We start from the raw sequence: 12,795 nt of genomic DNA on the forward strand, positions 1-12,795 counted from the left end.
AGGATGAAAACGAAAACAACTTCGATTAAACTAGAACAGTACAACGCGAATTTTAAACTAAGCTAACACTCTGGAAATTACGAAAGCAAGTAAAACCGAGAAGAGCCTCGGCGGGAAACTTAAGACTTTGCCGACAGATAACAAGTATTCTGCAGCGCTTCTTCAATCGCCCTTTTCTAACTAAACATTACTTTATCTAAGCTAAGCTAAGTTATTCTAGCTGTTTTTGTATATGAATATAAAAACGTTTAAATCGGGAATTGCAGATTTCTAATTATTTCATTTGATTTTCACAATACATTAGTCTTGAAGCTTAAGTAAATTGTTTCTATTCTCTATTCCAGCTTTGCTTCAGTTTGTTTCTATTGTCTCATCTTTATTTCACCGTGCCATTAGCCTTGAAGCTTTTCGTCGAAACTCAACGCAGCAGCACCGTTTTAGGGTTTAGGAATTTGATTATGTGTTTTTGCTCATTTAGTATTGATTGTTAGAAAAGCATGATAAAAAGACGTTATCAGTTAAGAAAAGAAGCAGTTGCTGCATTAGAATGGAAGGTTTTTTGAGTGACTTAACTTATCAAGATTTGCATAGCACAAGCTCATTAAAGGTATGTAATCATGATATCAATATACTCCATTTATTTGTAGTAGCCGTACATTGATGCAAAAATGAGCAGTAGGCTTTGTGAAAACTGAAGCTAAGCTTGCTTCTCAACTTCAAGAGCAATTTCATTACGGCGATTGAATGGGAGTGCGAAAGGCGGGTTGTACTGCACACCACAAAGATATACTCCCTCCGTCCCGGGCTACTCGCTCATTTCCTTTTCGGCTCGGAGATTAAGGAATGAGTGTATAGTAAAGTCAAAAATGACGGCTGTAGGTGAAATTTTTTACTAAAAATGGAAAGAGTGCAAGTAACTTGGGACGCCCAAAAAGGAAATACGTGCGAGTAGTGCGGGACGGAGGGAGTACTAGTATGATTAGTAACATGGATTTATTTGCCTGCTTCAACTACAAAATTACCTGTGCTACTTCTACAGAGGCGCCATCTTTCACTCTCTATTCATGGTCTTTCTTCAGTAGCTCCCACAGCCTTGATTCGCGACGTGCAACTTCATCATCAGTTACAAATCCTGGCTCATATCAAAATGGAATCCTTATTTCTTGAATCATCTATACCTCTGTGTGAACCAAATTCTCCAAACAAAGTTGGAAGGCTAACCTGAAAACGCAACAACTGCAACGATCCGTTTTGGCACCTCTTTGATACTCACAGATGAATCCTTCGGCAATGGTAAGTCGGAGCCATACTTTGAGGGCATGACGAATGACATCTTCCACCTAAACAGAATCCGATCATAACTAAGTTATTCAAGATAAATTCATCAAGAAGTTTGACATTAATTTTGTATCTCAAACAGAAAACCGATAAATGATCCAGGAGAAAAATGTACTACTCCGTAAAGAAGGTCTTACTTACTCTTCTGGTTATCACTGGGGTAGTCATATCCATTTTCTCTCCTTCTGCTTCAGATCTAACCTGACGAGTAAAAACTGGCGTAGTCATCTCCATTGACTTCTCTTTAGTGTTCTGAATTCAACACGGAGAACAAGCATGAAATGACAGCACTAGCAACGGTAGTCATGTTAAGCCGGTAAGAATCACTTCTTGGACTACCTTACCAAACAAGTACTCAGCCAACACGTTGAAAGATCGAGATGCACCAGCAAAATCAAACCCGTACTTCCCAGGCATCGTTGTTTCAGCTATAAAATAAGACTGATTCGGCCCGGGTGGAACAAAATGCAGAGACAGAGAGAGGGGATGATCACAAAAAGCAAACAAAGAACACATTTTATTAGAGCTGGGTATTCGGTCGGTTCGGTTAGTAACCGAACCGACAAGTCGGTTAACCGACCATGTCTCGGTTCCAAAACAAAAACCGAAACCGGCACCGACAAAGAGTCGGTTATTTCGGTTAGAACCGAACGGTTAACCGTTAACCGATGGAACCGAAATTACTTTGCTGTTCATGAGAATTAAATTCAGATACAGCCAATCACATTGCATCAATGGATGATTATTAATTTAAAACCTTGTTCCATTTTTCTTCATTTTATAATGGCATAATCTCTCCTTTCTTTGTTGTTACTAACGATGTGGGACAAACTAGGTTATATCTTTGAATCAATTTACACTGGTCCAGACCACCCTCATGAAGCTCAACAACCCAAGGAATTGCCTGTAAGGGACAAGAGGATAACAAAGCAGACGTAGGTGTTTACATTTCTTTGAGGAAATCGCTTAGAGACAACATTTTTTCTATCCTTCACTTCAGCTCTCATGAGTCTGGGAGCACCCTCGCAACCATTTTCCCAAGGCATTTAAGCACAATCAGAATTGTTATGAAGCTCTTTTGTTAAACATTTGCATGATTATGTATTTTTGTATGTTTTGTCAGTCTATATTATCATTATTGTCATGATTATATATCACATAGAATTGTTGTTGCTTTACTAAACAAGCTGAGGGATCTCAAATCATCAGAAAGGAAAGCCATAAACTCTGTTAAGAGTTGTGTATAAGAGTTGATTCCAGGTATAAGGATAACCAACAAGGCTGCAGTCAAGCCTGCCTCCGGCATACTTTGATTTCTTATCACACAATTTTATCTAAAAAAATATATATGTTGCATGTAAACAATTGATCTCAGATGTGAAGAATATATCATCTGTGCAGTGCAGCAATCCGGTTGAGGAAGTGGAAATATATGTTGCCTAATGTTGGTTGGAATACGTTAGGTGGTATACTTCTTTGTGGCCCTCCTTACTAAAAACATAATTTAAGAAAATGGCATAAACCCACAAAATCACTTATGTATCTTAAGATTATCCCACATCGACTTTTACAACATAACAAAAATACAAAACATTGTTAAAAAGATAAGCCTCTTCCTTAGTGAAATTAATCATGGCTTTTGGGCTTAAATATATGTGGCTAGTGGCCCATATAAATATGAGTCCAAAATATAAGTGGCTTGTGGCCTTTGGGCTTAACCGGTTTTCGGTTCGGTAGTCGGTTTAAACCGATAACCGACCTCAAACCGGGTCTCCTAACCGGGACCCGAACCGTGACCGACATTGTCGGTTCTCGGTTAACCGAAAACCGATATTTTCGGTTCGGTTTTCGGTTAACCGGGAACCGACAAACCGAATACCCAGCCCTACATTTTATAGTAAAACATACAAGATGCTCAAACTCCCTCTTGAAGATAACAAACTTTGAATAATATGCTCAACATTAGAAATAAGTTTTAACATATCAATAAAACAATATATAGGAGTACTAAAGAACTTATCCCACCACAAAACAATATCAGTACAGACTAAATTAGAGAGGAAAGAATGCATACCTCAACTTCCCTTATTTCGTACTGGTCATTGCGCTTCAAAACCTTAAATTCCACGGTCTCAATATCCTGTTGGGTTACAAACCCATCCCACATCGGATGAGTGAAGGAAGTTGGAAGGTGTATATAATTCCTGTCCAACCCCAATTAGCTTGAGGCCTTTTGGAAGTGACCCAAAAACAAATCCGTGCGGGCTTGACCCAAAGCGGACAATATCAAACTAATGTTGCAGTCGACGATCCTAACAAGTGGTATCAAAGCCCAGGTGGCTATGGGTTGTGCCTGGATGAGCCCCGGTTAGGGTCGGGCCCTGAAGGACTCGGGTTAGAGTCGGGCCCAGGATGACCTAGGGGCCAGGGCTGGAACGACCCATGTTCGTGTCGACTGCGTTCCCGATGTGGTCTTGGTTTGAGTGGAGGTTTGTTGGGTTACAAACCCATCCCACATCGGATGAGTGAGGGAAGTTGGAAGGTGTATATAATTCCTGTCCAACCCCAATTAGCTTGAGGCCTTTTGGGAGTGACCCAAAAACAAATCCGTGCGGGCTTGACCCAAAGAGGACAATATCAAACTAATGTTGCAGTCGACGATCTTAGCATATCCGGCACTTGAGTCAACCAAGAAATACAATAAATAAAACATGCTAGTAGTATTTACAAACAACCAATAAATGTGTTGATCAACATGAAATTTGGAAAGTTACAGCAACTAAATTAAAGAGTACCAGACATCAATTCTTCCTCTAAATTCCTGCTCTCGAACCTCCTACTCGGGAACACGTATCTTGCCGTCTCCGTAGCCAAATCCATCAACACTAAGAGCAATCGAGAAACCAATAAAACACCAACAAACATCAGAATTCAAAAATGTCTTCACGAGAAAACTGCAAAAACTAACACCAAATTTAACAACTCATTACAGCGCTGAGAGAGTGAAGAAGTCTGAGCTGCGAGAGCAAGGACGAGGGAGACGCGGGCTTCAAGAGGCGACGTGGCTGCCCTTCGTGTAGTGTCGTTAGTTTTCGCCATCGAATTTATTGGACGTGAATATGAATTCATAGTTTTGAGAATTGGGTTTTGAAAGGCGGGGATCGAAGAAGGGATGAGTAGATTCATTTTGTTGATCTTTGAGAATTTCAGGAAGCGGAGTGTCACAATTACAGAGCTTTCTGGTTTTTCCACATTGGTTTTTCCACGTTAGTTTTTTCCGGTTGAGTTGTGGTAGTAATCTTTACTTCCACAATTTCAATTTTATGTTATTTCCTTTTCCTTTTGCTTTTTATTTTCTTTTTCTTTATCATTTTTCTTTTTATATTTCCTTCCCATCTTATTTAGGCTTTCACAATTACGTTTAAAATTCAAATATAACTACGAAATAAAATATCCAAATCATATTAATGCACATTTTACTCATCCTCTTTTTTATTCCTCCAACACAAAAGTGACCATCTTATTACAAAAAATATAAACGTTAGAGCATCCACAACCGTGCTCTTGCCAGCGACCACGGTTGTGGGCCCGGCACCACTATTCCTGCCTGCTCTCTGGCAAGAGCACAACACCCACAGCTATGCTCCTCCGCAAGGACGAGCACAATTCAATTTGAAATTCAATTAAACAAAAACATTTCCATAATATTAAAATTCATTAAAAACCACAATAAATATTACAAATTACAAATAAAATAAAAAAGACATAATTAAACTCCTAAAAATTACATAATTAAAAGCTAAAAATACCCCCGTGGACGACTACTCATCCGGCGGCACTACCCCCAATTGTCTTTGGAGGCCCAATATCATGGCCTCGTGCGATCGAAGTTGCGAGGGGGTCATAGTGGACCTATTGGCCATATTGAGTTGGGCCAAAAGCTGCAACAACGAGTTGGTGGGGGGTGGAGGTGGCTCATATGGAACGGGAGCGGGAACTGGAGCATCGGCGGCTCGGCGGCGGTTGGCCGCCGCCTTCTTCCTTCCTTGCGGTTGGCGTTGGAAACGGCGTCAGGGCTACTCAAGTTAGCTCCGGCGAGTTGGCTAGCCACTTCTTCGGAGCCGACGTCGGATAGGGATACCGACCTTGACCGTTTGGAGGAGCCGCTAGAGGAGGATGTTACGCCTCCCATATACTTCGGGTGCGTCCGCGTCTCCTGCCAAACGTTGAGGTACTTGAACGGCTTGTAGTTCATGGATTGGTAGGTGCTCATCGCGGCAGTGATGAAGTCGACCTCGTTCCGGCCGCTCCCCGCATTCCGCTCTTCCTGGAGGAAATAGCCATTGAACTTGCCAATTTCATCGTTGGCTCGGAAGATGGCGTTGCGCACCATACTCTAGTTGCGCTCAACTGTTCCCGACAGCCGGTTTTCATTGTACCGGCGAGCGATGCGCCACCAAAAGTGATCGCCGGATTGGTTCGTGCCAACCACCGGATCTTCGGAGATTTCCAAGTACGCTTTGAACAATTTATCCATCTCCGCCGGGTGTACGGTGTGCGGACACAGCGAGTAGGAGGAGTCGGAGTGTGGGAGGGGGCGGTCGGCATAGGCTCCGGTGTCCACCCGTATCGCCCTTCGGGGGTGATAAGGCCTATTTCATGCATTGGTTTAAGGGTAAAACGTACTCTACTTGATCTATTATTGCGCAAAAACAAGTGTTAAAAGTGCAGGAATGCAACTTGACTAAGGCATCAAGGCTAAACTGATCAAGTTAGTACAAAGGGCGAAAAAGGCCATAAATCGGAGGAGTTGATCAAAGAGGGTGATCAAGCAGTCAAGGAGGGGACCACTAATTTCCAGAGGAAGGACACGTAAAGCTGACGGTGCGCATCTTTCTGTTATCAAGGACGACACTCTAAGAAGAGGACATGTGCTGATACATGAGACGCAAATGACAAGTTGGGCCACCATTCTGTTATGAAAAGCGTCGAAGAAGGGCACGTGGCAATCAGAGAGTTGCTCACTCTCGGTACGAGTGAATATTTCCTGCCAAAAATCGTTATCCAACTGAAGGACGTGCCGAGCCTATAAATAGAGGAAGTGCCACCACATGAAAAAGAGACCGCTCCTTAGTTAGTTTTAGCTTAGCTTAGTTAACTTTAATTTCTCGTCCATCTTAGCATAGCTTAGTTTAGAATTCTAGTTAGTGAAGCGTAAGAGATTCAACACGACAGCAACTTTGGTTCTGCCAGACGTTGTTTCCAGTTTCAATCCGAGAATCACTCGGTTTACTCGCTTTCAGTTCTTTCAATCTCGTAGCTTAGCTTAGTTAAATTTCAGTTAATGCTTGTAGTTAGTTTATGCTTTGTATTTCAATTCGCACACTCTGTTGAGTCTTATTTTGGAATCAAAGTTCTTTTTATTTTCGGAATTTTTGTTAACTGTTTCATTTTAATTTCCGCAGCTTTAATTTTCAAGTATTTAGTTATAATGTTCCGGAGCTTGATCAAGTAGTTAGTCAACTTACTTTTCTGCCTAGTATAATCCAGTAGTTTAAAAACTCCCAAGTTAAAGCGTGGCCGCAGCCAACCCCCCATGTTCACTAAACACACACTCCCAACACATTTTTCTCTGTGGGATCGACCCTGACTTGCCGCTTTACCGTTAAAGTAGTGTTAAATCGGGAGTTATAAATATTTTCTCACGTGAGTCGGTTTGAGGATTGATTTGATTAAGTGGCAAAGACAATTTGCTAACTGATCCGACCGGTTCGGTTATCTTCCATATAACTTGATCCAATTCCAATCTGTCGATCTCGAGCTCACCAAAATGGCGCCGTTGCCGGGGAAAAATGGTGTTGTTTCACAGATGTGTTTAGCGCATAAGTGTAAATAGTTTTGTTCGTTTCTTTTAAATTTGTTTTTCCTTCCGTTTATGAACAACCCGTTACAAAGCCGCCTTAGCAGCAGTCGCGTCGTCATCAATCGATGACAACTTATTCAGTGAGGAAAAAGGTATTTCCACACACCACCACCACCACTAATCGAAAAAGCAGGGAAGAAAATGTAAGGGACAGACAATGATTCGGGGATTGGTTCCCTACATGCTCACGATGAGAAGGAGCCTACGCACGCCATAGCCGTTACCCCAGGAATGCGGGGAATTACAGTCAAATCTGGAGTGCTGGCAGTTCTGTCGCAGTTTTACGGCCTATCGAAGGAATGCCCCTACGCATTCCTGGAAGAATTTTGCAGATATTGCGATATCCAGCCAGTCCCGGCTGGATCTACATCAGAGGAGTATAGGCTGAAGGCGATCCCCTTCGTCTTGAAAGAAGATGCTGGATTATGGTTATCAAGGCTCCTAGAGAGCTCAATCAGAACATGGGCGGAGTTTCGTAAGATTTTCCTCGATCGTTTCTTTCCGACATAAAAAACAAGTGCCTTGAAGCGGGAAATTACAGAAGCCAGACAAGAATACGATGAACCACTGGGCCATTACTGGGACAGGTTTCAAGGGTTACTTCAAGAGTGCCCAAACCACAAAATGGGAGAGAAGGAGGTCTACTCCAACTTTTACGGCGGACTTACAGTGGATAGTAAGAATGACCTCAATCTAGCTGCTCAAGGGGATTTCTGAAAACCACTCCCGTCAAGCTAAGAATATTTTAGAAAAGCTGATCGAAGCCAAGAGGTCGTACGAAACATCCCGCGGCCAGTACGTCAGAAGAGGTGCAGCCCACGCAGTAGAGGAGCGCAGTGAGGAGAAGCTGGAGGCTAGATTTGAACAAATGGAGAAGAAGTTGCTGGAGGTAGTCGCGAAGGCCAGAACACCTCCACCGCAGGATCCTCAGGAGAAGCAATATGTGCCACCACCGGAGCACCACTACTACTATTACGAGTTCCCTCCCGAAGTCGAACCACAAGCTCAGGTGAATGCCGTCGGCCACTGGAGCGCGAATGGTAACTGGATCCAGGGAAAACAAAGAGACGCTCCATGGAGGGACCATCCTAACTTTAGGTGGAGTGACCAGAGCCAAGGCCAGCCACCTCAGTCATCAACACAGCAGACACAGCCTTCTGAAGGACAGCCAAGTTGGCATGCACGCATTCAAGAGAGACCAAACAACGGAGGAAATGGTTGGTCAAGTAACACTCAAGGGAGTTGGCCCAGGGGACAACAAGGCAACTGGTCAGGCGGAGGCCAACCCAATTGGTCAAGTCGTCAACAAGACGGAAATTGGGGGTACCAGTATCAGGGCCCTCAGTCAAGCAACCAGGGGACCAAATAATCAAGTGATAAATTATGCCCCGACATACCAGAAAGACAACCAGCAAGAGTAGTATGAGTTTTCCGGTTATCATCAACAAAACCATGGAGGCGGACGGTATAATCCGCAATTCAACATGCAGCAAGGTGAGAGTCCTGGAGATATGATGATCCCACATCAGCCCCATGATGCGGTGCGCGAGATGCAAGAAGCCCAGAGAGAGCAGAGGGTTGCACTAGAAATGCTGACTAAGCAGTTATCTCAAGTCACCATGTCACTGGGTGAACTGAGGGGTAATGAAGGGAAGATTCCAGCTACAGCGCAGCAGCCTAATGGGCGAGAAAATGTCAACGCAGTCTCTGTGAGATCGGAAGAAGTCTATCGGAGCTCATCTGCGAGTTCTCCGGCACCCACAGACGGACCGACCCAAGAAATAAGCAATGAATTCAGGTCCCTTGGTCGAGTCTCAAAGGGAGGAGAATCCAGTACCCTTGGACAAATCGCTGAAGAGGAGAAGATGGTTAAGACAGAAAAAGTACACGAAGAAATCCAGAGGAATAATCTCCCATCAAAGAAGGCCGACCAAGGGGTGTTCACCTCCCGATTTCTGCCAGAAACGTTCAAGTGGGGCACGCACTGTGCGACCTAGGAGCTTCTATAAATATTATGCCGTATTCTATACGAAAAGCTGGGGGACGCCAAGCTTGTCCATACTGATCTAATTTGTGTCTTCTATCTACCCAGAGGAATTCTGGAAAATGAAATCGTCAAGGTGAACAAATTTGTGTGCCCCGCCGACTTCTTCATCATCAAGATGACAGACCCAACAGCGGAGGAGTCCCCTGGAGTCCTTTTGGGAAGGCCCTTTCTATCTACAGCCAGCACAGTCATCGACGTCGGCAATGGGACGATGCACCTAGATTTTAATGGAGAACGACTTGCATTCGGCATCAATGAAAATGTAAGAAAGCCACAAAACGGTGAGAGCATGTAGTCGGTGGATACAGCCAAGCCTAGGGTGCAGAAGAATTTGGGAGAGGAATTCCCGGGATTTAACAAAGGGGCATCCACTAGCCCAAAGGGACAGCTTAAAAAGGAGGTGGATGAATGGTTCGATCAAAGGATAACTGAAGGAATGAATGATGAAGCCATTGAAAAAGAAATCATGGATTTCTGTAAGCCACCACAGTCAGTTGAGCCGAACTGGACAGCTAAACCAGTGGGGGTCGAAAAACCACCTGATCAAGGCACCCTAGTGGGGAGAATGCTGAAGGAGATCCCTGCACCTGCAGGACAATTACTGTCATTACCAGCATTACCGGGTACCCTCACGAACCTGTCCACCTAGAGGCAAAAAGAACCAAACCACCCAGACCTGCAAGGACAGAAGAGAAAATTGCTGGAGGAGCTGGGGCTGAATCAAAAGGCAATTGAAGGAAAAATATCAGACTTGATTGGGATCGACCCAGGTCCTTACTTGTGTTCCACCATGTCTAAAGAAGAAGTGACGCCCCACTGTGATCAGCAGTGCAGACTCGACCCCACTATGAGAAACGGAGAGCTCACGGTGGGGCAGAAGGAGTTACTTCTCCAGTATCAACCCAAGCTGATCAAAATGTGTAGACCCTCGAACCACCGCCGGATCAAATGAAGAAATCAGACTGATAGGGCCTATTTCATGCATCGGTTTATGGGTGAAATACATGCTACTTGATCGGTTTATCGCGCAAAACAAGTGTTAAATGTGCAGAATTACCACTTGACCAAGGCTTCAAGGCCGACCTGATCAAGCAAGTACAAAGGCGAAAAAAGGCTCAGAATCGGGGGAGTTGATCAAGAGGAGCGATCAAGCAGTTAGGAGGGGACCACGGGCTTCTGGAAGAAGAGCACGTGAGGAAATGAGCTGGATACAGCGCACCATTCTGTTATCAAGGATAACGTTCTAGAAGGGGACACGTGCTGGAATATGAGACACAAGGACGAAGCTGAGTCACGAATTTGTTACCAAAAAGCATCGACATTCTAGAAGAACAGCACGTAGCAATCAATGAGTCGCTCATTCTAAGAATCAGTGAATATTCCCTGACAAGATCGTTATCCAGCTGGAGGCCGAATCGAGCTTATAAATAGAGGGTGTGTCACCACAAGAAAAGGGGAGACACTTTACTTTCCTCCTAGTTTAGTTTAGCATAGTTATCTAGCGTAGTCCAGCTCTCTAGCTTAGTTTAGTTTAATTTTGTAGCTTAGTTAGATAGCTTAGTTAGAAGGGCGACCAAAGGGAGCGCTGCAGAATACTCATTTCTGTTAGCGTGGCTTAAGTTACCCGCTGAGATTCTTCTCAGTTTACCGCTTTCTTAGACTCCAAGTATTAGCTTAGTTTAATTTCATGCTGTAATCAGTTTTTAGTTTAATCAAGTTATTTTCGCTTTAAATCCGCGCATTTTCTTTTCTGTTGTTTCTTGAAAATCACTTGACCCAGTAGTTAGAATTTCGTTGATCAAGCTAGCTAGTTTAAATTCTGTCTAGATTAAAACAGTAGTTAAAACTCCCAAATTAAAGCGTGGCAGCAGCCAACCCCCCCCCCCCCCCCCCCGTTCACTACTCACACACTCGACACACCAACTTCACTGTGGGATCGACCCCGAACTTGCCGCTTTACTGTTAAAGTTGTGCAAAATTGGGAGTTATAAATTACTTTGGCAAGGTGGAAAGGGCGAGAGCTAGAGTGCATTGATTAAGTGGCAACGACATTTGCTAATTGATTCAATCGGTTCGGTTATCACTCCATATAACTTGATCTGCATTCTATTCGTGTTTTCGATCTCTTTCCTAGTCCCTCCAAAATGGCGTCGTTCCCGGGGAAGCATGGTGTTACTTTATGTTTGTGCGTAGTGCGTAGGTGTATATAATTTTGTTTCTCATTTTTTGTTTTTGCTGTTGATGAGAAGGTACCACCAAGGCGATTACTGGAACCATCCCTTGATATACAGAAAAACTAACACTCAGTGGAGAGTCTAGGAAGCCGACGTTGTCATCACTCATCGTAGAGCCGCATTAGAAGCAGCAGCAGCCACCGAGCAGAAAACACAACCACCACCACTAGAACGAACGGAAGCAGAGATGGCCCTTGTCATCGACGACTCAGGGATCAGTTCTCTACATGCTCATGATGAGAGAGAGCCCACGCATGCTATCACTGCTACTCCTGGGATGCGGACCATTGCCATCAAATCAGAAGTACTGGCCGTCTTGTCCCACTTCTATGGCCTTTCGAAGGAATGTCCGTATGCTTTTCTGGACGAATTCTGCCGGTACTGTGATATTCAGCCCGTGCCAGCTGGGTCCACATCCGAAGATTACAGACTCAAAGCTATTCCTTTTGTCTTGAAGGGGGACGCGGGTGTCTGGCTGCCAAGGCTGCCGGAAGGATCCATCAGAACGTGGGCTGAGTTTCGCATGATATTCCTTGATCGTTTCTTTCCAACATCAAAAACAAGTTCCCTAAAAGGAAAATTACAGAAGCCAGACAGGAATACGACGAGCCCCTCGTCCAGTACTGGGATATGTTCCAAGGGCTGCTTCAAGCATGCCCTAACCACAAATTGGGAGAGAATGAAATCTACTCGATTTTTTATGGCGGGCTCACGGTGGATAGCAAAAACGACCTCAACCTCGCAGCACAAGGGGATTTCTCAAAAACCCTTTTTAGCCAAGCTAAGAATATTTTGGAGAGGCTGATTGAGGCTAAGCGGTCGTATGAAACCTCTTGAGGGCAGTACAGGAGAGGAGCAGTGCACGCAGCAGAGGCGCGCAACGATGAAAAGCTGGAGGCTCGATTCGAGCGGATGTAGAAGAAACTGCTGGAAGCAGTAGAAAAAACCAGACCACCGCCACAACCTGCACCTAAGTAGACACAGTATGTGCCGCAATCGTTTCCACCAGAAGAACATCACTACTACTATTGCGAGTTTTCTCCAGAGGAAGAACCGCAGGCTCAAGTAAATGCCGTAGGCCACTGGAACTCAAATGGCAACTAGATCCAGGGGAAACAGAGAGAAGCTCCATGGAGGGACCACCCCAATCTTCGACGGACTGATCAAAACCAACCACTTCAGTTATTAACCCAGCAAGTACAACCCTCTGAAGGGCAATCCAACCACTTCAGTTGGAAGAAACAGGATACATA

At 44.2% G+C, this 12,795-nt stretch overlaps 1 protein-coding gene across 2 annotated transcripts; it reads right to left on the minus strand.

Annotated features, from left to right (window-relative positions):
* Positions 1 to 601: 601 nt before the first annotated feature.
* LOC121787115 (heme-binding-like protein At3g10130, chloroplastic) lies at positions 602 to 4,610 on the minus strand. 2 transcript variants are annotated; one of them, XR_006047271.1, is made up of 9 exons: positions 4,329 to 4,610; positions 4,134 to 4,223; positions 4,012 to 4,016; positions 3,413 to 3,478; positions 1,678 to 1,779; positions 1,480 to 1,590; positions 1,222 to 1,340; positions 1,023 to 1,132; positions 602 to 769 (listed from the first exon to the last, which is right to left on the minus strand). XR_006047271.1 is itself a non-coding variant. In XM_042185745.1 (8 exons), exons 1-8 carry the CDS (start codon positions 4,522 to 4,524, stop codon positions 1,120 to 1,122), a joined length of 702 nt encoding a protein of 233 aa, XP_042041679.1. In that variant the 5' UTR covers positions 4,525 to 4,610; the 3' UTR covers positions 602 to 1,119. The 2 variants fall into 2 exon arrangements, 1 of the variants encoding a protein (XP_042041679.1); XM_042185745.1 differs by having other exon boundaries at positions 602 to 1,132.
* Positions 4,611 to 12,795: the final 8,185 nt, after the last annotated feature.

This window comes from Salvia splendens, chromosome 22 (genome assembly GCF_004379255.2).
Source record: "Salvia splendens isolate huo1 chromosome 22, SspV2, whole genome shotgun sequence".
In the NCBI taxonomy this organism is placed as follows: Eukaryota; Viridiplantae; Streptophyta; class Magnoliopsida; order Lamiales; family Lamiaceae; genus Salvia; species Salvia splendens.